The following is a 27,753-nucleotide window of genomic DNA, read 5'->3' as shown; positions in this document are numbered from 1 at the left end:
GTACCAGTTGAGTACCCCAACTGGTGCATGTCCATGGCCTGTTAGGAACTGGGCCACACAGCAGGAGATGAGCAGTGGGTGGGTGAGCAAAAGAAACTTCATCTGTATTTACAGCCAACCCCCATCGCTTGCATTACTGCCTGAGCTCTGCCTCCTGACAGATCAGCAGTGGCATTAGATTCTCATGGGAAAGTGAACCTTATTGTGACGTAGGTTGCCTACTCCTTATGAGAATCTAATGCCTGATGATCTGCCACTGTCTCCCATCACCCCCAGATGGGACCGTCTAGTTGTGGGAAAACAAGCTCAAGGCTCCCACTGATTCTACATTATGGTGAGTTGTATAGTTATTTCATATATATTACAATGTAATAATAATATAAAGTACACAATAAATGTAATCCACTTGAATCATCCTGAAACTGAGAGGTGAAGCCAGCTGGACTTCCTGGGTCAAGTAGGGGACTTGGAGAACTTTTTTGTCTTACGAAGGGATTGTAAAATGCACCAATCAGTGCTCTGCAGCTAGCTAGAGGTTTGTAAAATGCACCAATCAGCGCTCTGTAAAATGGACCAATCAGCACTCTGTAAAATGGACCAATCAGCAGGACATGGGCGGGGACAAATAAGGGAATAAAACCTGGCCACTCCAGCCAGCAGTGGCAACCTGGTAGGGTCCGCTTCCTGGCTGTGGAAGTGTTGTTCTTTCACGCTTCAAAATAAATTTTGCTACTGCTCACTCTTTGGGTCCATGCCATCTTTAAGAGCTGCAACACTCACTGCAAAGGTCTGTGGCTCCATTCTTGAAGTCAGCGAGACCACGAACCCACCAGAAGGAACCAACTCCGGGCACAAAAACGTCTACCCCTACTCCACCCCCGGGTCTGTGGAAAAGTTGTCTTCCATAAAATGGGTCTGTGGTACCAAAAAGGTTGGGGAACCGTGGCTTAAGCCACCCAGTCTGTGGTATTTTGTTATGGCAGCCCTAGAAAACTAACACAAGGATTGAAAAAAATGAAAAAATCAGTAATAAAAAGGATGTGCCAGCTCTTTTTATTTGTAGTTTGAAAATGAATTAAGTAACGTGTCTTTTTTGGGGGGGCAAAAAAAGACTGAATATAATATACTTGATCCTAGATTACATTGAACTGATCAGACCCCAACTAAACTAGACAGGAGATATGGCAGAAAATCCCACATTAAGGACTTCCTTTTAATGAAAGCTGCTATGTGTTATCACTAAACTTTAATTTTGCTGTAGCAACCCATTCTTTTGGTAACCTCGTATGAATCACTGAACATTGTGACTCTTGATTTAAAGGCTTCTAAAATGTATGGTTTTATTCTTTTTTTTTTTCATCCAGTCAACCACTGTTTGTTTATTTTTCACAGTACGCTGGCTCTGTGTTTTCAGGATGAGTCAAGCACGGCCCCTGTCCTTATTGAGTTCGTGGTAGAGCAGAGGAGGCAATATGTGAACAGCTAATTACAAGACAGTATAATGAGTGATACAAGAGCTACGAACAAGGAGCTGTGAGGGGAGGGAGTCACCCCAGGTTGAGGTTGCTGAACATTTCCTGTTCTGAGCCTAACAAGTAGTTTGTGGTCAGATTCCACAGATAGAAGATGAGAATGAAAATTTAGTCAGGAGTGAGATCAAAATTGCCTCAAAAGCTACGCTAAAGAGTTTGGACTTTGCTTGTAGGCAGCAGGTAGCCTACAGGTAGTGCAAATATGACAGATTTGCATTTTCAAGAGACGGCTCTAGTGGGAATATAGGGCTGGTGCAGCGGCAGTGAGACCTCTCAGGAGAGGCTTCATGAAAGATTCAACGAGGGCAGAATCATTGCACACACTTTTCATAATGATAGATTGGTGAATGGGGCAGAGAATGATGTCCCGTTTCTGTGTCATGGATGACAAGGACTTGGAGAGGAAGATGAGAGAGAGAGAGTAGCCCAGATGACCTCCGGGTTTCTGCTTCAGGTTAGAGGTGTTAGCCACTGAGGTAAAAAATACAGATGGTGGAGAGGCAGGTTGATGGGCAAAGGCTTCTCTACTTTGGGCATGCTGTGTTTTCATTTTCTATCACCTATTACATTAAATATTAACTCTTTCTTTGACTTTTATAACTTTTTATTTAAGATGCAACCTATTTCTTGGCCTTCTCACCCTATTGCCTGTGTTTACCCCACAGTTTGCTAAGTTTGGCTATCTGCTACTTTCAGACAAAATAAATTTTTGTTTCTGCCCCTTTGCACACAATTTTCTTTCCCTGGCTTACATACCTCCCTTTTATCTCTTCTGGTAGAAAATTATCTGTTCTCAAAGGCTCTTCTTGGAAGTCCTACTTAATCCTTGTGAATGTTTGCAATTTTGGCAGCACTTTCTTTGTATTTATATAAGTGTAAACAGTTATCATTCTGCCTTTAATGTTGCAACTAGTTGTGTATTTCTCTTATCACCATATTGGAGCTTATTCATATTTATTTCCTGAATGCCTAGGGTATTATTTTGAACAAAATATAAGTGTTTATTGGCTTGAAAGGAACTAAAAGAAGATTGAAGTTGGTTTGGGGGGGTGTTGAATGTTATCTAGAGGCATTTTTTGGGTTCTCAACCCTTTAATCTTCCTCTGTACTTTTGTTAATTCAGTAAGGGTTGTTTTGGTAGAAGTAAAAGAATAGTTGAAATTATCAATGACTTGAAGAAGGGACACCCCCTCTCCTCCCCAAGACTGGTTTGTACCTTTTACTTTGAAAGATCACAGTTTTTACTTATCTATAGGCAGTTTTATTTTTCTACCCTTCTAATTTCTTTCAGAACCCTGTTGAAGTTTTAGCTAATTAACATAGCTTAAATGTCTTATATTTTATTTCATACATTAAAATTAACTCAAGGGAGCAAAAGTAGCCCTGAAGGCTCCTGTGAGCTATTGGAGGAAGGTTGAAATTCAAAGTGTTTTAGCTAATAAACAAGAAAAGAGATGGCTGTTAAGAGGGCCTTTTTATACTACAATGAGAGTAGAATTTAAAAAAATCAGAACTATATTGGGAAGGAACAAGGTTATAGAATATAATTGTGTTACCCAAGTTGGCATTTAAAGACATTTCACGGCCAGGCGCAGTGGCTCACGCCTGTAATCCCAGCACTTTGGGAGGCTGAGGTGGGCGGATCATGAGGTCAGGAGATCGAGACCATCCTGGCTAACATGGTGAAACCCTGTCTCTACTAAAAAATACAAAAAAAATTAGCCGGGTGTGGTGGCAGGTGCCTGTAGTCCCAGCTACTTGGGAGGCTGAGGCAGGCGAATGGTGTGAACCTGGGAGGCGGAGCTTGCAGTGAACAGAGATTGTGCCACTGCACTCCAGCCTGGGCGACAGAGTGAGACTCCGTCTCAAAAAAAAAAAAAAAGTCATTTCACAAAGCTAGTACCTGAGATGCTAAAGTAATTGTTGCGCTGATACAACAAATGAAAGTCACAACATATTCTACAGTGTTCATATTGTGTGCCAGTGTGGCTCTATATAATGACAGTTGATGGCTTGGTTCATTAAGCTTATCAATTTAATTTTCAGCATCTTTAGAGCATTTAGAGAAGCACACCTAAATTTGGAAAATCTATAAAAACCTTTTTTTATATTCTTTTTTTTAATATATAAATATTTTTACACACCATTGAAAATATGTCCGGTTTTGTGGAATGTTAAACTTGCAGAATTAATAGAGTGGGAATTTCTTCTTTATAAATTACTTGAAACTTTTAATTTAGCACCATTCCCATGGAAGTTCCTTCCTGTATCTACGATGAAGGTGTGTCTTTATAGCCTAGCACAGATTTACAGACTAAAGAAAGTAAGCAAACCCAAGCTCTCTAATGCTGCAAGCTTGGAGATTTTCTATATGAGAGGGACCCCTAAAGTCTGAGAAAGAGGGGAATGGGAGGGTTTTGTATCTGTGGCAAAAGGTAAAGTTAGCAAGACATGGGCTTAAACCCTACATTAGAATCATCTTTGTTGCAAGTTGTTCCAACTAAACTTTCTTACAGAAATATAACTGATTTAGTACTGAAAAAGAAAATGAGGACACAGGATTTATTTTACAGGATAACTTGAAAGCTAATTTTACTGGTTGCTGGTATTCCTTCAAGAGGTGGGAGACCTTTTCAAATAGCACCCTCCTATCCTCCCCCTTGGTGAGAATCATCTGCTATGGTGAGTCACAGTCACTGATAGGAGTAAGTTAAATCTCTTAGGTGAGTTAGGGTTAAAAAAAAATAGTTTCAGCTTTCTTTTTTTCCACAGGATTGCCAAGCCATATTTACTTTCTGAAATAAAAGGAATCATTGAAAACCTCACTTGACTTTAGTTTAATCAATATCAAATAACTGTATTGGAGTATTTTAAAAGAAGACGTAGGTACAAACAACTTATAAAAGTGAATAACTTGCAAGTTGCAATTGCCTTTTTTGATGGAAGCATGATGTTCTTATACAAAGTTCTTTTCACATTTCTTACTTCTCTGGCATTTATTATAAGGAACAAAGCATTTCTGGAACGCTCATTTTAATTTCAAAGCCCAGGCTATTCTATGGAAAACATTTGGCACATGGAGGATCTGAACAATAGAGGAGGAATGTGCAGTGGGAAGCATCATGAATTGCAGCACTTAAAATACATTCCGAGGGAACACTTCAGACAATGATACTTATTCTTTGTTTTAAACAAAGATTTTAAACTGGTAGTTATAATTTGTCTTAATCTGGACAAATACCTTTCAACTCTCAATATATAAATTAGACTGACAAGAGTGAGATATTTGCCTTTTGGAATTTATGAAAACCCATGTAATAAATCAGGCTTATTATTATTCTTATATAATCCATGATGAAGACACATGATCTTATTTAGCTGCTTGTAAAGCATATAGAATGAGCTTTGCTAACTGCCACATTTAGCATGGGGGGCCCCAAGAGCAAGATAAACTTAGATCCGGAGAGAATACCTTTGTTAAAGATTCCTATAACCAATTTTCTGCACCTACATGGGGAACAAACTAGAAAATATACATGAAATGCCAACAAATATTTGTGTCATATTATGCATTTTACAAAATACTTTACCTTATTTGACCTTCCCCAGTCTTGTAGGATAACAATGATTGTTTTTATTTTCTAAGAGAGGAAACAAAGGCCTGCCACAAGACATTCCACTCTGGGTAATGAACATGGAAATAAAGCAAATTAGAATGAAACAGAGGATCTATTGGGTAAGGGGAGGAGGGTAGGAGGGCAGATGAAAATGATTTTCATCCACATATTTCCCCCATAACTTCTTAAGTTTTTTTTTTTGAGTTCATGGATAAAAACTGGGTCCAGATATCCAAGTAAACAAACATCAAATGCTCCATAAACAAACAACAACCAAAATCTCTAGGGGCTACTGAGCAGGAAGCATTATGTAGTTTGCTGTCAAAGATGTGATGCATGATTATCATGAGCCTCTACTGTTTCATGACATGCAGCAGCTTAGCTTTCAAGAGGAGTTTCAGGTCTTCTATTTTAAATATTAGATACAAGTTGTTTTTTTCCTTTCTCTCATTCCTCTACGATGGTGATTTTAAAGCTTTGTTTATAAAAATTTAATCCAAAACTTGTAATTGTGATCCAAGATTTAATTAAGAAATGGGTTTTTTTTTTTTTTTGAGATAGAGTTTTGCCCTTGTTGCCCAGGCTGGAGTGCAATGGCGTGATCTCGGCTCACTGCAACCTCTGCCTCCCAGGTTCAAGTGATTCTCTTGCCTCAGCCTTCTGAGTAGCTGGGATTACAGGCATGCGCCACCATGCCCGGCTAATTTTGTATTTTTAGTAGAGAGGGGGTTTCTCCATGTTGGTCAGGTTGGTCTTGAACTCCCGACCTCAGGTGATCCACCCGCCTCGGCCTCCCAAAGTGCTAGGATTACGGGTATGAGCCACTGCCCCTGGCCAGAAATGGGTGTTTTTTAATAATGTAATTCAGTATGATGTTTTTGTTTCCAAATACAGAAGCTTAATTTTTATCTTCAAATAATGTTCTTATTATGAGTTTGTTCTTGTATTTGTTAAGATTCATTTCTTTCTTTTTTTCCCCAAGCTTTATTAAATTAAAATTGGCAAATAAAATTTATATATATTTATGGTGTACCCTGTGATGTTTTGATATATGTATACATTGTAAAATGATTAAATCAAGCTAATTAACACATTTCTCACTTCATATACTTGTGGTGAGGCGTTTGTTCAAGTTTTGCTACTCGAAGAATGCTCTAGAAGGCTGTGTATGTGTGTATTGTTTTAATTACAGAAACTTCATATAAAAAATACAGAACTTTGATAAAAGTCAAAAATGAGAGTAGAAAATTTTGTGTCTCCAAAATACGAAATAATTATAAAATAAAATTTATACCACTTTTTAGCCAGCAATCTACATTAAGAGGGAGGCAAAAATAATTATAATTAAGTCAGTATTAGTCTATTTAGGCTGAGAATAGAGATAACTAATATTAGGAGAGGGAGAAACATTCTGAATCATATAGAACAGTGGTTGCCTCAGGGGACAAAGTCCAAATCCTTACTATGACCTACTTTCTTGCCCTTTGTAACCTTTCAGATCTGTCTTCTACCCTTTCCCCTAACTCATTTGGCCTCTCAAACAGGTCTCACTCAAAGTCCCCCGTCAAGAGGCCTTTCCTGACCACCCCGATCCCCACTCTCTCTCACTCTATTCCCTCCCGCAACTTTATTTTTCCTCAAAACATTTACTGAACCTTACATTTTAAAATTTGTTTATATGTTTATTGTATGCTGCCAATATTAAGAATGTAAACTCCATGAAAGCATGAAATGCATTTCTTTTCCATCATCCAGAACAATGTAAAAAATAGGTGTTCAGTAAATATTTAACATAGAAATGATTTGATGACTGGGGTAGTTGAAGAGAGGACATTTTAATGTCTATATTTTGAAATTCAATCACTAAGACTCTCACTTCCTTCCTATTTTTAGTTGGGAACTCCACGGTGGCTGCTGTTGCTGTTCTTGGTGCCATGACTTGACTTTTGTAGGTGTACCGACAGCACTGGAAATGAGTCATGTTACTATGAAATACAGTTGACCTTTGAACAACACTGGTTTGAACTATGCAGGTTCACTTTTAATCGGATTTTTTTTCAATAAAAGTTACATCAAGTGTGCCTGCCTCTCCTGCCTTCCCTTCCACCTCCTCCATCTCTTCTGCCTCTTACACCCCCAAGGCAGCAAGACCAACCCTCCTCTTCTTCTTCATCTTCCTCAGGAATATGAATATGATGAGGATGAAGACCTTTATGATGATCCACTTCTACTTGTTAATTTATTTAATTATGTTTTCTCTGCCTTATGATTTTCTTAATAACAATTAACACTATCGTCTCTCTAGCTCATCTTATTGTAGGAATATAGTTATATAGTACATACCGATACAAAATCTGTGTTAATTGACTATTTATGTTATCAGGCTTCTGGTCAACAGTAGGCTATTCGTAGTTATGTTTTTGAGGAGTTGAAAGTTATACTCAGATTTTCAACTGCACGGTGGGTTGGCGCCCCTAGCCCTTGAGTTGCTCAAGGGTCAACTGTACTGTCTTTTGTTCTGGTCTGTAATATCCCGGGACTGTGTTCTCCTTACAATTTGTCAATTTAGTACTTTGTATTTTTCCAATTTTAGGTTACCACACTTGTAAACTGTCCCCAGAACCCTTCCAGCAGGAAAAAAGGACGTTCGAAAAGAGCCAGTGTCCTTCTAGCTTCTGTGGAGGAAGCAACTTGGAATTTATTAGACAAGGGAGAGAAGATTGCCCAGGAAGCTACAGTTTTAAAGGATGAGCTTACGGCTTCACTTGAGGAAGTTCGCAAAGAAAGTGAGTACTCCAGTCCTGGTCAGGAGCAAACTGCATATCTTTAGGGTGTTAGTCACCCAAATTAGATTTGTGAGTGTTTTGTTTTTGTTGGCTCCAGTTTTTTAGTCTTTTGCAGAGCTGTGAGGAGCTAGCTGTGGGAGGCAGAGTGGCTCATTAGACAGCTCCAAGGCTCAGTCCCACTCCAGGCTCTTCTTTTTAGTTGCTCGGTCCCCCCAGGCAATTCCTCTTCCTCCCCCGCCTTGCCATAGCTTTTCCATAATAAACAAAGAGAAGAGTACCCTTTTTTGGTCTTAGAATATAGTGAGAAATGACTAATGAAGCTGAAGATTTATTTGTCTATATACATAAATAAATTATGAAGTTCCTTGAAAACAGCTGGGAAATAGAAGTTTCAGACCTGACCATCTCAGAAGTACATTTTTAACTTTGCAAATTTCTGGAGGTTTAGACTTCCTAAACTTTTTAAAAAATGCTTTGCATAAACTATGAATGAGCCAAGTTGCTGCTTTGTTAATATTACATAATAAAAGCATATATTTCATCTTTTTGAGATCTTTACTTATGATAATACAGCAATTTTCTAATGAATATAGGTCTCAACTGTAGGATAGTTTTAAAATAATTGCTGAATATTCTTTGGTTAGTGGAATGATTTCGTATATATCAGCTTTCTGCAAGTATCTATTTTGGGAGGAAAAGGAAAGTTAAATTTTCTTGTTCAGCTTTGTAAAAGAGACTTGGGATTTTTAAATATTTTTCTCCCTCAATCCCCCAACGTAACTTTAAGAAAATCAGGAAGCCTTTGCTAATTAAATAATTAAAAAGAATATACTAGTAACAATAAGCTTTATGTCACATCTATGATACAGGGGATTTAAAAAAATTTTTGGCCGAGTGCGGTGGCCCATGCCTGTAATCCCAGCACTTTGGGAGGCCAAGGCAGGTGGATTGCCTGAGGTCAGGAGTTCGAGACCAGCCTGGCCAACATGGTGAAACCCCATCTCTATTAAAAACACAAAAATTAGCTGGGCGTGGTGGCAGGCGCCTGTAAACTTGGGAGGCTGAAGCAGGAGAATCGCTTGAACCTGGGAGGCAGAGGTTGCAGTGAGCCGAGATCACACCATTGCACTCCAGCCTGGGGGACAAGAGTGAGACTTCGTCTCAAAAAAAAAATTTTTATATTTATGTGAATTTATTTTTAAAATAAATTTTATTGTGTATATTTAAGGTATACAACATGATGTTATGAAATACATATAAATAGTAAAATGGTTGCTATAATAAATTGACATATTCATAATCTCACAGTTACCCATTTTTTTGTGTGTGTAGCAAGAGCATCTAAATCTACTCATTTAGTAAAAATCCTGAATACAGCATTATTAACTATAGTCTTCATGTTGTGTACTAGATTTCTAGAGCTCATTCTTCATAACCGCAACTTTGTATCCTTTGATTTGCACTGGCCCATTTCCTCACTCCTGCCTCCAGCCCCTGGTAGATACTGTTTTATTCTCTGTCTCTGTATGACTTTCTTAAACAAAGATTCTACATATAAGTGAGATCCTGCGATAGTTTTCTTTCTATGTCTAGCTTATTCCACTTAGCATGATGTTCTCCAGTTTCATCCATGTTGTGGCAAATGGCAGGATCTCCTTTTTTCCTTTGTATATATAGACCAGTTTCTTTATCGATTCATCTGCTGATGGATGCTTAGGTTGTTTTCATATCTTGACTATTGTGAATAATGATACAGTGAATATGGGAGTGCAGACATCTTTATGAAGTGGTGATTTCCTTTACTTCAGTGTTATACCCAGAAGAGGGATTGCTGGCTGTTAATGGTAGTTCTATTTCTAATTTCTTTAGGAACCTCCATACTGTTTTCCAAAATGGCTACACTTTGTTATATATGTTATATACAATTTATATTTTATAGATATTCTTCAGACAATAAATAGAAAACATAATGTGCAAAATAATTTGAAATATATTTGTTGTTTTTCCCTGCTCCCTACCAACTGAGACCCTCTCTTTGTCCTTGTTCTTGATCATCATCTTAGTCACAAAGCCAGTTTAGACTCTTCCTTTCATTCCACCCTCTCTTCCAATTAATGTCTAAGTTCAATGAACTTTTAAAAACTTTTCTAAAACTTTTATTTTAGGTTCAGGGTACATATGCAGGTTTGTCATATTGGCATCATGGGGGTTTGGTGTACATATTCTTTTATCAGTCAGGTTCAATGAATTTTTTCTCCTTGTCGTCTCTCAGATCTGTTCCTTCTACTCTATTCCTAACATTGCTTCATGAATTCAGGATTATTGCATTAGCCTTCCTCCATAGTAAAATCAAATAGATCTTTTAAAAATGAAAATATGCTCATTTTACTTCTCTGCTTAAAATCATTTTTAGTAGCTGTTGGAGGATCAGGGGGACTATCTTTTTCAATAAAGTTCAAACTTTTAAACCTACCTCCCAAAGCATTTCATGATTTGGCTTCTACCATTATCTTGCACCTCTTTCCTGCGATGCTCCTCCCTCATATGTTCCTCCAAACAGGAACTCGCAGTTTCTTGAATGTTCCGTGTTGCTTTATGCCTCTGTGCATGTGTTATCAGCTACAGTCATACCTTACTTAACAATGGGGACATGTTCTGAGAAGTGCATCCATATGCCATTTTGTCATTGTGTGAACATCATAGAGTGTACTTACACAAACTTAGATGGCATAGTCTACAACACACCTAGGCATCCTAGGCTACAAACTTGTACAGCATGTTACTATACTGAATGCTGCCAGCAATTATTAATATAACATAGCTTTAAGTATTTGTATATCTAAACATAGAAAAGGCACAGTAAAAATATGGTATAAAAAATTAAAAAATGGTACACCTATGTAGGGCACATACCATGAATGGAACTTGCAGGACTGGAAGTTGCTCTCAGTGAGTCAGGGAATCGTGAATGCCTAGGACATTACTGTATATCACTGTAGACTTTATAAATACTGTATACTTAGGCTACCCTAAATTTATTTAAAAATATTTTTCCTTCTTCAATAATAAGTTAACCGTAGCTTACTGCAACTTTTTAACTTTATAAACTTAAAAAAATTTTAACTTTTTGACTCTTTTGTAGTAATACTTAGATTAAAACACATTGTACAGCTGCACAATATTTTCTTTTTTATGTCCTTATTCTATAAGTTTTTTCTTTTTTACATTTTTAATTATTTTTTTTTACAGTTTAAAGTTTTTTTTACTAAAATCTAAGACACAAATACACACATTAGCCTAGGCCTACACAGAATCAGGGCTATCAATATCACTGCCTTCCACTTTCATATCTTGTCCCACTGAAAGGTCTTCAGGGGCAATAACACGCATGGGAATTTTCATCTCCTGTGATAACAATGCCTTCTTCTGGAAGTGTTACCAAAACCCACAGGCGTTGCACTACAATGTTACTATGGCTATGAGGTCACTAGGCAATAGGAGTTTTTCGACTCTACTATATTCCTATGGGACCACCGTCATGTACGCATCTGTTGTTGACCAAAATGATGTTATGCAAAACATGACCATATTCCCGTCACTTGGATTGCTTTTCTAATTCAGCCAGTTTTTGCTCATGTAGCAAAGCTGAGCCCAGGTCATCTTTTCCAGGAAGTGTTTACTGACCCCGTATGCTGATTTAGATGACTGTCTTCTGTGTCCTTACAGACTGAGCACCTCTCGTTCATGACACTAACCACCCCATACAGTAAACATTGATGTACTTGTTTAGTAAATCGTGACTGTTAGTTAATTTATTGAGCGTGGCAGGTACCAAGTGTTATTTGATTACCAATGCCTGACACATCACAGACACCTGTTAAATGTTTGTTAAATAAATTAAAAAGTTGAAGCATCCTTTTGTCACTTTATATTTTATTTTGTAATAGTCTTATCTTTGCTTTTATGGAAAATTAACTCTCATAATTATAGTTTCTCTGTTGATTCTTTGGTAAAGGATATGAGCCCTATCTTGACATTGTTTCTGTAGGAAAATGTGATCTATTTGACAACATAGTTTCCATAAACTGTCTGGTAATAAGTATGTACGTCATCAGTCATTCTCAGAAGGGAACAATAATTGCCATGAGATGGTATTTGCCTTTGTTTTTAAGTAAGTTAATCTTTTTAGTTCAAAAAAAAAGATGTTATTTTAAAGAGAAGTTCTCAAAGAGAAGTCTTGATTCTAGGATTATGCTGTACAGGGTATATCCTTCACTGTGTTCTATTATAATGTGTGAAATACCTCTACATGTCATATGCTGTATACACAACAGATTCATTTGGTTAAAGATCACCAAATGCTTTACTGTGTGATTTATTTGACAAACTGCCAAAATGAGCTACTGCCAGCGACTTCAGTGTGGGAGGAAAGCAATGCAATGGCACATCGTTCTGGAATTTGGGGAACAGCCAATGATTATCCTATGGATAGTAGGGATAGTGACAGTGAAAGCACTGTTCCCAAAAGCTTGGAAGGAATTTTAAGCTCAGTGGTGGGGTTGAAGTATAAGAAGAATGGATTCTGATCCAATAAACTCTACAAAATACTTGAAACATATTTTAAGTAGTTTCCTGCTTTGAGTTTTTTTTTTAAAAGGTATTTGTCCAGTGGCATAAGGTGAAGGACTAATGAAGAGCAACTAATAAGGTTAAAGTATTTGGAAAAGTGAAAATATATTGAGAGTACAGATAGCTTTATTATATATTTATTGACTTATTTTTAAGAATTTTGAGACCAATTTAGAAAACTTTTCTTCCAATAAAGACGTGCTATAATTTATGTAGCCTTACTACCAGATTCTGTTTTATTGCTTTCAGTGGCTTTATTTACAGACTTGAAGTGATAAATAATGTGGGTATTTTGGTTACCTAAAGAACCTGCCCATGAAAGGTGAAACAGGGGTAGTATAAGGGAGAGACAGTGAAAGGAAAGGTAGTATGTGTAGTATGTGGGCAGAAGTGTAGAGATTCAGCAGAGGTGGTTCACATTGTAAGTAATACTTATAGTTACTCATGATCTTATAGCTTACTCCTACACTACCAATACAATGGCAAAGTATTAAATTTGACATTTTCTTTAAATAGTTTTAGAATATTCGTATAGCAGTTACCCAGGAATTAGGTAAGAGTTGTTTATAATGTCTAGATTACATGTTTTGCCTGTAGCATGTATACTACCTTTATATAGTTTCTATTACCCTAAAATCTCTAGACATTGCTTCTAAGCCGGGGTCCCCAACCCTGGGTCGTGGACTGGTACTGGTCCATGGCCTATTGGGAACCAGGCCGTACAGCAGGAGGTGAGTGGCAGGCAAGTGAGCATTACTGCCTAAGCTCCACCTCCTGACAGATCAGCTGCGGCATTAGATTCTCATAGGAGTGTGAGCCCTATTGTGAACAGCGCATGTGAGGGACCTAGTTTGCGTGCTCTTTATGAGACTCTAACGCCTGATGATTTGAAGTGGAATGGTTTCATCCTGAAACCATCCCCATTCCCCTCATCCACCATCTGTGGAAAAATTATATTCCATGAAAGCGGTTTCTGGTGCCAAAATGGTTGGGGACAACTGTTCTAAGCCACACAAGTGGTTATTTTTAATGTTTTAAATGGTTTATTGAAGAATAACATATATACAGAAAAGTACACACATTATCTCTAACAACAATACATATCCACATAGTGAACACACTCATGTAACCTCCACCCACATCAAGAAATAGAATATTATTAGAACCCTAAGAGGGCCCCTTGTCCCCGCTACCAGCTACTACTCTGTCACTATCCTGACTTCTAACACCATAGGTGAGTTTTGCCTCTTTTTGAACTTCAAATACTGAGACTATACAGTATGTTGTATTTTGTGTCTGATTTCTTTTGCTTAATGTTGTATGTCTGTGAGAGCTCACCATGTAGTAGTTCATTCATTCATTGATAATAAACCATAATTTATCTATCTGTTCTATTGCTGATGAACATTTGAATTATTTCTGGTTTTTTCTTTAATGAGCATTGCTATTATATACACATTTGTGTATTACTTTCAGCGCATTAATGTAGACTTTCTTTTGGACTAATACCTAGGAATGAAATTTCTGGGTCATAAGGTATACATATGCCCAGCTTTAGTAGATATTACCAAACAGCTTTCCAAAGTGAATTTTCTAATATGAGCTCCAACTGCTCCACATTCTTGTGAACTTGGTGTTAGCAAGTGTCAGTGTTTTTAATTCAAATGTATGTAGTGGTATTATATTGTAGTTTTAATTTGTATTTCTGTGATAACTTTTTATATGTTCTAGATATGAGTCCTTTTGTTAGTTGTAGGTATTACAAATATCTTCTCCCTTTCATAATATTAACCATTTTTTAATATTCAGAAGTTCTTAATTTAAATAAATTCCAAATTATTATTTTGTTCCTTTATGGGTAGAGACTTTTATGTTCTGTTAAAAAAAAACTTTGTTAACATAACTACTTCAAAGTCAAGAAGATATTTTCTTACGTTACTATCTGGAAGCTTTATTGTTTTATAATCTACCTGGGAATAAATTTTTATGAATTGTGTGAATTAGAGGTCATATTTTTTTTGAAATACAGAAATTTAATTGCTCCAGTACCATTTATAAGCATTTAGATGTTTAGTTTTTCCAGTACCACTTATTGAAAAAACTGGTTTTTTCTTTTGAATTACTCTTTCACCTTTGTTGAAAACCAGTTGACCATATATGTATGGGTCTACTTAGGTGCTCTTACGTGAATATGAATCTTTGATTTATATATCTATTCTTACACCAATGCCACAACAGTCCTAATTACTGTACCTCATAGTAATTGAAATACAAATTATTTTTATTAGGTTATTCTAGGTGCCTTGAACCTCATAGAAATTTTAGAATTAGCTTGTTAATTTTTACAAAAAAGTCCACTGAGATTTTGGTTAGGACTAGATTAGATCTATGGATCAATTTGTGCTGAACTGACATTTTAACAGTGATGAGTCTTCTGATTAAAAACATGGTATATATCTCTACATTTATTTTGGATACAAATCTTGCACATATTTTATTAAATTTGTCCCCAAGTATTTCATATCTTCTGATATTTTAAATGGTACTTTATAACATTTAATTTAAATATATCACAATAATTCTTTCTGCCCTCTCCAGTCTATTTTAAAATCCATCCAGTGAACTTTTTTTTTACTTTAGTTCCTGAATTTTCATTTGTTTTTTGAAAATAGTTTCCATTCCTGAAATTTCCTATCTATTCATCCATTAGGACTAGCCTCTTTTAAAATCTATTTATGATAGTTGCATTACACCCTTTATTTGCTGACTACAACTGGGTTTTGTTTCTGTTGACTGATTTTTCTTTTACTATGGGTGACATTTTCCTGTTTCTTCATATGATAGTAAGTTTTGGTTATATACTTGACAGTATAGAAAATAGACTATAAGTATTTTGGATTCTTGTTTGGGTGAAATGGTAGAGATGGAAAAAGAAAGAGATGTTTCGGATTCTTTTATTTTCCTTGGAAGAGTGTTGAGTTTTACTTCAGCAGGTGGTTAAATTACTGATGAATAACCAGGAGTTTGTGTAGCCTTTTTAACAGGTTGATTCGGTTTTTATTCTTACAGATAATTCTTAGTCCTGGGACATAGTCTTTTATTCTATAGTGTGGCCTTGGTGGAGTGTCAGTGGACAGTTTGATGTGTTTACAAAACCCATCTAACTTGCAGGATTCAAACTTTAAACTCTGTTGTTCCTGAAATGAAATGGGCAGCAATTGAAATCACAGCACAGATTTTTATTTTTATTTTTTTTTCCTTATGAGTATTGGTTTCTATTGGGTTCTTCAGCATCTCCCCAATTTTAGAAAAATTCATGTGTACCTTTAGGGCTCCCCAGTCTGTAGTTTTCTCTTTTATGAGATTTTTTTACCTTCAGTTTTTGCTCATTCTGTCCTTTCCCAGACTCTGTCCTGTGACATCTTAAATCAGTAAGATGGTAGCTTTCTACTTGAGTTCTAACTGCCCTATGCTGTCCCACTGGAGAGTGTACTTACAGGAAATGCCATATAAATGTAACTCTCAACCAGTACGGTTTCTAGTATTTCAAGAGTCAAATTCTCTCCAGTTTCTTTTTGCTTTCTGTCCTTATCAGGTGCCTTGAAATAGTTGTTTTGGGAGGAGCCAAGATAGCTGACTACAGGGTTCAGGAAGAGCTTCTCCCACCAAGAGACCACACCGTCAAAATCAGCACATTCTGAACAGTACTTCAGAAGGAAGGCATTGAAAGTGGTTGGAAGGAGAATGCAGATCCTGGGCTGAAGGGGGAGGAAGTTGGGAACCCTGCATGGGGTTGCCAAGCACCAGGACTCATTCCTGGCCCTGAGAGGCTCCCAGGGAAGGGATGAGTTAAATAGGCATAGAGTGGCCTGCTCTCACCAGGGACCTCAAGAATCCTAGGTGCAGGAGACCCCATGATCCCCATAGATATTTGAACTGACAAGGAGAGCTGTTTGGAGAGCTGGCAAAGACAGGAATCCAGCCTGCATGGAACCCAGAAGGTTTGGAACAAGAATGATCACAGTGGCACATGGCCAGGGATGCCCAGCCCCCAAGGCTTGCCATACTCCTCTAGGTGGTTTTGGCCTTTCTTGACTGTCAGATCTAGACAGAACAGGGCTATCTAACTGTAGGGTGGAGCCAGTCTGATGAGTGCTCCTCTGTCTGCCCAGCCTCTCCCAAGGTCTCTGTCTGGCTGCATCCACTTGCAGTACAGCCTCAGATGCCCAGCTGATATACTTTCCTGTAGCCACCACCATAACTCTTTGGCTGGTAGATCCAATATAACTGTCAGATAACTTTTGCAGATGGGCCCTCACCAGTGTGCACCCTCTCACAGCTTCCACCCACCACTTTGCTGGTGTGCATTCACCTGCAGCCTCTTCCTATAAACCTTGCCACTGCCACCCTGGTGCCACTGGAGCACATGTGCATGCACAGCCCCCACTGCCCTACCACTGCCCTGTTGCTGCAGGTGCACACATGTGAGCATGAACCCCACTGACACCACCCTGATGAAGGGCTTTTGTCAGCACCCTCCATCAGAGTATTGTTGCCAGTGGACCAGGAAAATCTTGGTCTCTCCAGTGTAGCAGGTGCTTAACCTCAAGGGGCCAGAGAACAAAGCTGTGGGCTTGGTCCCAGCCCCCACAGGGTTAGAGCATGCAGCACAGAAGTGATGAGCTGAGCCTTGACCTTCTGAAATCATCCAGAAACGAAGCCAGTTGACCAAATCCAACTTATACTACAGTCAAACCTCCAAGGGCATCAAAGAATATAAAAGCAAAAAGCTCGATCCAAAGGAGAACAACCTCAAAGATTTAAGGGAACATCAACCCACACAGATGAGAAAGAACCAGTGTAAGAACTCTGGCCACTCTAAAAGCCAATGTATTCTTACCTCCAAATGACTGCACTAGCTCACCAGCAGTGGTTTTTAACCCAACTGAAATGGCTGAAAGACAGCATAGAATTCAGAATTTGGATGGCAAGAAAGATTATCAAGATTTGGGAGAAAGTTGAAACCCAATCCAAGGAATCTAAGGAATCCAGTCAAATGATTCAAGAGCTGAAAGATAAAATAGCCATTTTAAGAAAGAACCAAACTGATCTGATAGAGCTGAAAGACTCACCAAAAGAATTTTATAATATAACTGGAAGTATTAAAAGCAGAATAGATCAAGCTGAGGAAGGAATCTCAGAGCTTGAAGGATGGTTCTTTGAAACAACTCAGTCAGATAAAAATAAAGGAAAAAGACAAAAAAGGACAAAACCTCTGAGAAATATGGGATTATGTAAAGAGACCAAATCTATGACTCGTTGGCATCCCTGAAAGAGAGGGAAAGAGAGAATGCCTTGGAAAACATATTTGAGGATATTGTCCACAAAAATTTCCCCAATCTCTGTAAAGAGGTTGACATTCAGATACAGGAAATTCAGAGAACTCCTGTGACATACTATACAAGATGACTATCCCCAAGACACATAATTATCATTCTCCAAGGCAAATGCCAAAGAAATAGTACTATAGGCATCTAGAGAGAAGGGGCAGGTCATCTACAAAGGGAATCCCATCAGGCTAATAGTGGACCTTTCAGCAGAAACCCTAGAATCTGGAAGAGACTACAGGCCTATATTCAGCATCCTTAATCCTTGAAGAGAAGAAATTCCAACCAGGAAGTTCATATTCAGTCAAACTAAGCTTCATAAGCAAAGGAGAAATAAAACCCTTTTTAGAAAAGCAAATGCTAAGGGAATTTGTTACCACTAGACCTGTCTTTCAAGAGGTCCTTAAAACCCATTTACACCTAGTGTTCCATCATTGGAACAATAAGCATATGGGAATTATTTATATCCTACTACTCAAGGTCATCACCAAGGTCTGATTGTAAAAATTAAAAAAATTGCAACCTCAGGTATAAATGGGTTAAGGGAGTGCTAAACATGGAAACAAAAGACTATTACCAGCCACCACAAAACACTTAAGTACATAGATCCAATGCACTATAAAGCAACTACATAATCAAGTCTACATAAACACCAGCTAACAACATAGATGGCAGGATCAAATCTGCACATATCAATGTTAACCATAAATGTAAATGGGTTAAATGCCCCACTTAAAAGGCATAGAGAAGTAAGTTGGATAAAGAAGCAAGACCCAACTGCATGCTGTCTTCAAGAGACCCATCTCACCTACAGTGACACCCATATGTTCAAAATAAAGGGATGGAGAAAGATCTACCAAGTAAATGGAAAACAAAAAAGAGCTGAGGTTGATATTTTTTATTTCAGACAAGTCAGACTTCAAACCAGCAATGATGACAAAAGACAAAGAAGGGCATTTCATAATGTTAAAGGGTTCAATTCAACAAGAAGACTTAACTATTCTAAAAATGTATGTACTCAACACTAGAGCATCCAGATTGATAAAACAAGTTCTTACAGACCTATAAAGATAGATAACCACACTATAATAGTGGGAGACTTCAACACCCTACTGACAGAATTAGACAGACCATGGAGGCAGAAAACTAACAAAGATATTCAAAACCTAAACTCAACACTTGACTGAATAGACCTAACACATCTACAGAAGACTCCACCCAACCACAGAATGTACATTCTTCTCATCTGCACATGGCACATACTCTAAAATCAACCAAATGCTCAGCTATAAAGCAATTCTCAACAAATTCAAAGAAACTGAAATCATACCAACCACATTCCAGGTCCTCAGTGCAATAAAAATAGAAATAAATACCAAGATGGTCTCTCAAAACCATACAATGACATGAAAATTAAACAATGTGCTCCTGAATGACTTTTGGGTAAACAATAAAATTAAGGGAGAAATCAAGAAATACTTTGGAATAAATGAAAACAAAGATATAATGTACCAGAATCTCTGGGACACAGCTAAAGCAGTGTTAAGAGGAAAGTTTATAGCACCAAATGCCCACATCAAAAAGGCAGAAGGCTCTCAAATTGACAGTCTAAATCTTAGCTAGAGGAACTAGAAAAGCAAGAGAAAAACAACCTCAAAGTTAATGGAAGAAAAGAAATAACCAAAATCAGAGCTGAACTGAATAAAATTGAGACGTAAAACACATTTTGGTGTGTATATATATGATAAAATTCTACTCAGACATAAAAGGAACAAATTAATGACATTCACAGCAACTTGGATGGAGCTGGAGACTATTATTCTAAGGGAAGTAACTCAGGAATGGAAAACCAAGCATTGTGTGTTCTCACTCACAAGTGGGAGCTGAGCTATGATGATGCAAAGGCATAAGAATGATACAATAGATTATGGGGACTCATTGGAAAGGGTGGGAGGTGGGGTGAGGGATAAAAAATTACAAACTGGGTACAGTGTATACTGCTCGAGTGATGGGTGCACCAAAATATCACAGATCACCACTAAAGAACTTACTCATGTAACCAAATGCCACCTGTTCCCCCAAAACTCATGGAAATAATTTTTTTAAAAAATAAAAAATCAATGAAACCTAAAGTTTGTTTTTTGAAAGAACAAATAAGATTGATAGACTACTACCTAGATTAAGAAAAAAAAAATAGAGATGATCCAAATAAACACAATCAGAAATAAAAATGGGGACATTACCATCAACCTCACAGAAACATAAAAAACCCTCAGAGACTATTATGAACACCTCTATGCACACAAACTAGAAAACCTAGAAGAAACTGATAAATTTCCAGAAACATACAAGCTCCCAAGAATGAACCAGGAATAAATTGAAACCCTGAACAGATCAATAATGAGTTCTGAAATTGAATCAGTAATAAAAAAATCCCTGCTAATCAGAAAAAGCCCTGGAACAGATGAATTCACAACTAAATTCTACCAGACATATAAAGAAGAGCTGATACCCATCATTCTGAAACTGTTCAAAAAATCGAGGAGGAGGGATTCCTCCCTGATTCTACGAGGTCAGCAACACTCTGACACCAAAACCTGGCAGAGACTCAATGATAAAAGAAAACTTCAGGCCAATATACCTCATGAACATAGATGCAAAAAGCCTCAACAAAGTACAAGCAAACTGAATCCAGCAGCACATCAAAAAGCTAATTCATGACAATCAAATAGGCCTTATCCCTGGGATGCAAGTTCCGTTCAACATATACAAGTCAATAAATGTGATTAATCACAAAAACAGAACTAAAAGACAACACACGATCATCTCAATAGATACAGAAAAGGCTTTCAATAAAATTCAACATCCTTTCAGTTTAAAAACCCTCAACAAACTAGGCATCAAAGGTACATACCTCAAAATAATAAAAGCCATCTATGACAAAGTCACAGTCAACACCATATGAATAGGCAAAAGCTGGAAGCATTCTCCTTGAGAACTGGTGCAAGACAAGGATGCCCACCCTCATCACTCCTATTCAACATAGTACTGGAAGTCCTAGCCAGAACAATCAGTCAAGAGAAAGAAAAAAAAAATGTATCCAAGTGGGAAGAGAGGAATTCAACCTATCTTTCTTTGCAGACGATTTAAGCCTATACTTAGAAAACCTCATTGTCTCTGCCCAGAGGCTCCTAGACCTGATAAACAACTTTAGCAAACTTTCAGGATACAAAATCAACATACAAAAATCAGCAGCATTTCTATACACCAATAACATCCAAGCAAAGAGCCAAATCAAGAATACAATCCATTCACAATAGCCACAAAAAGTACAAAATACCTAGGAATACAGCTAATCAGGGAGGTGAAAGGTCTTTACAAGGAGAACTAGAAAATGCTGCTGAAAGAAATCAAGACATGACACAAATAAATGGAAAAACATTCCATGCTCATGGATCAGAAGAATCAATATTGTTAAAATGGCCATACTGCCTAAAGCAATTTACATATATATCCAAAAGAAAATAAATCATTCTACCAAAAAGACACATACACTCATGTGTTCACTGCAGCACTATTTACAATAGCAATGACATGGAGTCAATCCAGGTGCCCATCAATGGTGGATTGGATAAAGAAAATGTACCATGTATACACCATAGACTACTATGCAGCCATAAAAAAGAATGAAGTCATGTCCTTTGCAGCAACATGGATGCAGCTGGAGGCCATTATCCTGAGTGAATGAACACAGGAACAGAGAACCAAATATCACATCTTCTCACTTATACTTGGGAGCTAAACATTGGGTACATATGGACACAAAGAAGGGAATAATAGACATGGGGGCCTACTTAAAGGTGGAGGGTAGGAGAAGGGTTAGGATTGAATAACTACTTACCAGGTACTGTGCTTACTACCTGGGTGATGAAATAATTTGTACCCCAAACCCAGTGACATGCAGTTTACTGATGTAACAAATCTGCACATGTACCCCCAAACCTAAAATAAATGTTGGAAGGAGAAAGTTAAAAAAAGTAGTTGGTTTATATATTTTGTCTGTTATTTGTGAAAGGATTAGTCATATGTATTCTATCTTATTATTGCTAGCAGTGGAAACTGCCACTTTCAGTTTTGAGTTTATTTTTTCCTCTGAGTAAATAATTTTAAGTTGGAAATCAGTTCTTTTTTTCTTTTTTAAAGCAAGTTGGAGAGGTTATTCTTTTGCCTCTGGATTCCATTGTTGCTACTGACAAATTAACTATAAGTCATTTTGCAACTTCCTTGAAGGTACTGTGCCTTTTTTCTCTGACTTGTTTAAACAATTTTTAAAATCTTTTGTTTTTAGAAATACTGTGGCTTTTTTGCTCCCATAGTTTGGCGAGTGGGAGAGAGTGGTGTCCAGCAGCTTCTTCTCTCCCTTTGTTTGGTGAGTGGGAGGGAATGTTACAACAATTTTACTCCTGCTGCCCCCAGCTTGGTGAGGAGGAATGTTACAGCTATTTTGCTCCAGCAGTTCAGCAAATTCTTGTCCTGAGACCAAGAGGAATAAGGTACATGGACATTGGAGATTGAGTAAGACAAAGTAAAATTTTATTGAGTGACAGAAAGAAAACTCTCAGCAATGAGAGGGTTCCTGAAAGTGGGTAAGGCTGTGAGGCTGAGTCTGGGGTTTTTATGGGCTTAGAATGGGGGACTGCATGCTGATAGGTCCTTGAGTGGTCTTGGAAAAAGCACCATTCAATTGGTTAAAAGACATCATTCAGAAGGAACCAGTTGAGAGAGAGGGGGTAAGATAGGGATGAAAGTTCTCACTCCAGTCGTGGACTCTAATGCTGAACTGGCAGTTCGATTTTCAGGTTTTAGACTTTCCTTTGCTTGAAGGTTGGGTTTCACTGGGGACCCATCCCTGTCTGCAGAGGAATTTGTCTGTCTCCTGTTGCTGTCAGTAATATTATTATAATATGCCTTCATATGGTTTTCTTGGTATTTATCCTGCTAGGGGTTTATAGCACTTGGAAGTCTATGGTTTGATGTCTTTCATTTATTTTGGAGAATTCTTGATCATTTTCTCTTCAAATATCCCTTTTCTTCTTCTCTTACATGTCTTTTCAAATTATGATTATGGATTTAATATTTTTTCATCATGTCTCATAGGTCTCTTATGCTCTTTTCTGTATTTTGTACATTTGTTTTTCTCTTCATGCTTCTATCTGGACATTTTCTATTAACATATTATGGTTAATAATCCTGTGTTTAGCTATGTCTATGTGACATTGAATCCAACTGTTTCAATCTTTATTATATTACTTGGTTCAAGAATTTCCACTTAATATGTGTTTACAAATTATAATTTCCTGCTGAAATTTTCATCATGATATAATTTTTCTTGATCATCTCAATTATACTTAATATCCATATCTAATTTGTGTAATATGGCTCTCTTGTAGGTTTGTTCCTATTGTCTATTTTTCCTTTTGGTTTCTTAAGTATCCAATATTGTCTTTTGATATGTTGGATAATTTTTTATTGGATGCTGGATATTGTGTATTAAAATTATAGAATTAATTTTTAAAGTTTGGTAAAGTCCCATTTAAAATGTGGAATGTTGGCCAGACATTTCTTCCTAGGTAGGCCCAGAACTCCAATTTTACCTTCCTAACTTGCTGAGAAAAGGCTTAAAATTATTTGCCCAGTTCCTCTAATCAGCTGCAACATTCTTTTGACTTCTTTGTTGTTCAGTCTCTCTACCACTTGGCTTCTCATAACTATAGACAAAAAGTCAACTCCAGGTAGACTTAGGATCTAAATGTCAAAAACAATTTTAAATACTCTTTAAAAAATACGAGTTTTTTACGCTTTGGGAGTAGAGCAAGATTTGTTAAACATGAAACAAAAAGCTATGAAAAGACATACATTTTACTAGCTCAAAGTTAACTAGTTTAAATTTTACTAATTCAAATCTTACTAGTTCAAAATTAAGAACTTTGTTCTGTCAAAAAATTTTTAAAAGAAAATGGAAAGATACACTGAGAGAAGATATTGGTATAAATCCAACAAGGGATTTGTAACAAGAACATATAGTGAACCTTCACAAATCAAAAAGAAAAGCAAAATGAACAAAAGGAAAATGGCCCAAAAAGAATTTCACAGAAGAGTATACACATGACATCAATAAGAATATAAAGAGATGTCTGTCCTCATTAGTGAGATAGATATGCAAATGAGGTATCATTTTATGCAATTAAACTGGCAAAAATTAAAAAGTCTGACAATACCATATGTTAGAAAGACTTTGAAGCAATAGGATCTTTTAAACATTGCTTGTGGGGATGTAAATTGGTACAACTACTTTGAAAAACAGTTTTGGTATGTCATGTTTGTCAAATGCCAAAGTTCCATATATGCATGGCTATGTTTCTTGACTCAGATCAATTCCATTTCTGGTGGTGGTGGCGTATAGAAATGCAATAGACTTTTTTAAGATAGGTACTTGATGAGATGTTTTCTCTGAAATGAAACATTTGAATGGTAATTTTAAAAAGCAGAAAACATTTGAATTATGCAAACACACATGGCCTGTCCCTTTGGGATCCCCTAGGATAGTAAAGCCTTAGTACTTTGTTTGGCTTATGTGAGTAACCAGTTTTGCAAAAGTGATGTAATGTAGTATATGATACTTGCTGCTTATGCATGATATTGCAAAGAACAGAGTATTGTAACAGATAATTAATATATTTTGTATTCATAAACATTTAGGAATATTTTTTCTAAGATAGAGAAAAATGTATACAGTGTAATCAGCATAGTGATACATGATCTATTATTATGGTAGCTGGGATAACTTGACTTTGAGATTTTTTTAGCATCATGAGTTGTCTTTCAGAATAAATTCTAGAGACAAATAGTAAGCAAAAATATTATTTAGTTTTGTTGTTGGGGAAAAAGATAACTAATGATCTGTGTGTAACAAGTCTTAAAGATTTGTCAGTCAAATTTAGAGTTGTAGAGCAAACTTGGTTGAAATTTACTTGAAAGGTGGCTTAGTAGTACTATGAGATCCCCACAGAGGGTAAGGTTCTCAGTTATCCAGGTTTTAGATTTTGCTTTCAACTACTAAAAACTTTTCACATGGAATTATAGATTTTAATTACAATAGAAAAGGCATTCTCTTGTTTTTTCATTAATGCTTTGATGAATATAAAAAGAACAGGAAAAAATAGTGGAATATAAAATAAGCCTGGCTCAGCATTTGTTCTAATCAGAAATAAGAGTTTATAATGAGAGAGAAAGATTATGGAAAGGAAGTGATTAGTCAGTATAACAGTGGGTGTTGTTAGGAGAGAAAGAAGAGGATCACAAAAGAAACTATTTATACTATTTTCCTATTAATTTGCAAACATTTATTGAATGTCTACTGTTTACCTATTTTGGTTAAATATTTAGTGCCTATATTTGGTACTATTTTGGGCTCTGGGTATATAAAAATAAATAAGATATGTCCTGGGCACCCAGAGTATATTGGGAAAAATAGATATGCAAATAGCTGTAATAATGTCTGATAAATGACACTGTAATGGTATGAACAAAGGCTGTGGAGGCACATAGGAAAAAGCAATCAAATAGCGTTTCCAAATAGTGTTTCCAAAGTTCTTTCATTTTCCATTATTAAGTAGGGGAAAGTGAATCTCCCTCATATGAATACAGATAAGTATTATCTGTATACTATCTGTCTTTCCCCAGAGCCTTACATTTCTTTCTCTCTTTTAAAAATAATTATTTATTGAAACCTTTTTGTGGGCCAGGCTCTGTTATATATGCTGGGCTTGCAAAAGTCAACTAGATAGATAAGGCTTGCCCTCACTGAGCTGACTAACATTTTAGTGGGAGACAGACAGGAAAAAAAGTAAAGAGATTTGCTTTTAATTCTTAAAGTGTATAGATTCTTTCTTCTTGAAACGTTTAAAAATGATATTAGTATAAAATAGTTTTCTCATTAGATTTAGATATCTAAAAATGTGTTAGATTTCTAAAAATCTAACACATTTTTAGATTCCTAGTAAAATAAAATGAATATAATGGTTCCTTAACTTATAAGTGGATAATTAACTTAAAATTTCAGGAGTGTTCAGGGAAAGATTAAGGCTCAACTTTTTGTATACTACTCAGAGAAGCCAGGATGCCTACAAAGGTGGAGCACAGCACTAATCAAACCCATGCGTAGTTTAATGCTTAGCCCACCACTACTACCACTAAAGCCTGACGACAGGTCCATCTGCCAATCCAGTCCCCCCCCTATAAATTCAATACAGTCTCCACTAATAACTGTACCCTAACGTATCAAGGAAACTGCAGATACCACTAATGTTTATAGCCAAAGAAGTCATACTTCACTACTGCACACACACACAAGCAAAGCCAAAGGGCCCCACCCAAGCAATACCAGAGACACAGCTTCAGGAAGAAGCACCCTCCATGAAAAAAAGTAAATTCAAAAATAGAAACAACTGTTACACCAGATGTGGAGATATCAATGTAAAGATTCAGGCAACCTAAACCTAAAGGAACACAATAATTCTACAGCAATAGATCTTAACAAAAAAGAAATTATCAGAATCCCAGATGAAGAATTCAAAATACTGATTTTAAGGAAGCTCAGTGAGATGCAAGAGACATCTGAAACCAATGTAAAGAAATCAGGAAAACAATTCAGAATATGAATGAGAAATCAAGGAGACAGATATTAAATAAGAAACAGAAATTCTGGAACTGAAGAATTTATTGATGGAAATAGAAAATGTATTCAAAAGCTTCCACAATAGACTAGACTACGCAGAAAAAAGAATTTCAGAACTGGAAGACAAATCTTTAAAAATAATCCAGTCAGACAAAAATATATAAAAAATATGAAAAGGAATGAACAAAGCCTTTGAGAAGTTTGGCACAACATAAAGTAACTGAATTTACAAATTATTGGTGTTCATAAGGGCAAAAAGGGATCAAAAGGTTTAGAAAGCCCATTTAATGAAATAATAGATGAAAACTTCTCAAGTATAACAGGAGATTTAGATATCCAGATACAGGAAGCTCAGTGATCCCCAAATAAATACAATGCAAAAAGGACTTTACTATGGCACATTATAATCAGACTGTCTAAAGCCAAAGTGAAAGGCACATTCTAAAACAGCAAGAGAAAAGCCCCTAGTCACAACAGAAACTCCATCACACTATCAGTGGACTTCTCAGCAGAAACTTTACAAGCCAGAAAAGAATTGCATGATATATTCAAAGTGCTGAAAGAAATCAACTATCAGCCAATAATTCTATATCCAGCAAGATTAACCCTCATAAATGAAGGAGAAATAAACACTTTCCAGACAAGCAGATGCTAAGAGAATTCATCACCACCAGACCAGACCTACAAGAAATTCCCAAGGGAATCCTGAACTTAGGCTGAGCATGGTGGCTCCAATCTATGATCCCAGCACTTTGGGAAGCCTAAGCAGTAGCATCACTTGAGTCCAGGATTTCAAGACCGGCCTGGGCAACATAGTGAGACTCTGGCTCTACACACACACACACACACACACACACACACACACACACAAGTTAGCTGGGTGTCATGGTGCATGCCTCTGGTCCTAGCTACTTGGGAGGCTGAGGTGGGAGGATCACTTGAGCCTGGGAGGTAGAGGCTGTAGTGAGTTGTGATCAGGCCACTGCACTCCAGTCTGGACAACAGAGCCACAGCCTGTCTCACACAAAAAAGAGAGTACTAAACTTGAAAGCAAAAGGACATTTA

The 27,753-nt window shown here is 36.9% G+C and overlaps 1 protein-coding gene across 5 annotated transcripts in view; it reads left to right on the top strand.

The window, feature by feature from the left end:
- CTNNA3 (catenin alpha 3) overlaps positions 1-27,753 on the top strand; it is a 1,760,513-nt gene that overhangs the window by 51,514 nt on the left and 1,681,246 nt on the right. For 4 of the 5 annotated variants that reach the window (XM_034930662.2, XM_008955790.3, XM_034930660.3 and 1 more), the window contains one exon: positions 7,743-7,935. The exons of the other annotated variant lie outside the window; for it this stretch is intronic. In XM_034930662.2, the coding sequence (XP_034786553.1) occupies positions 7,743-7,935 (193 nt within the window). The remainder of the gene's footprint in view (positions 1-7,742; positions 7,936-27,753) is intronic. 5 annotated transcript variants of the gene reach the window in all.

Source organism: Pan paniscus, chromosome 8 (assembly GCF_029289425.2).
Source record: "Pan paniscus chromosome 8, NHGRI_mPanPan1-v2.0_pri, whole genome shotgun sequence".
Lineage (NCBI taxonomy): Eukaryota > Metazoa > Chordata > Mammalia > Primates > Hominidae > Pan > Pan paniscus.
The sequence above is the reverse complement of the archived record's forward strand: the minus strand, read 5'-3'. Positions and strand labels throughout refer to the sequence as shown.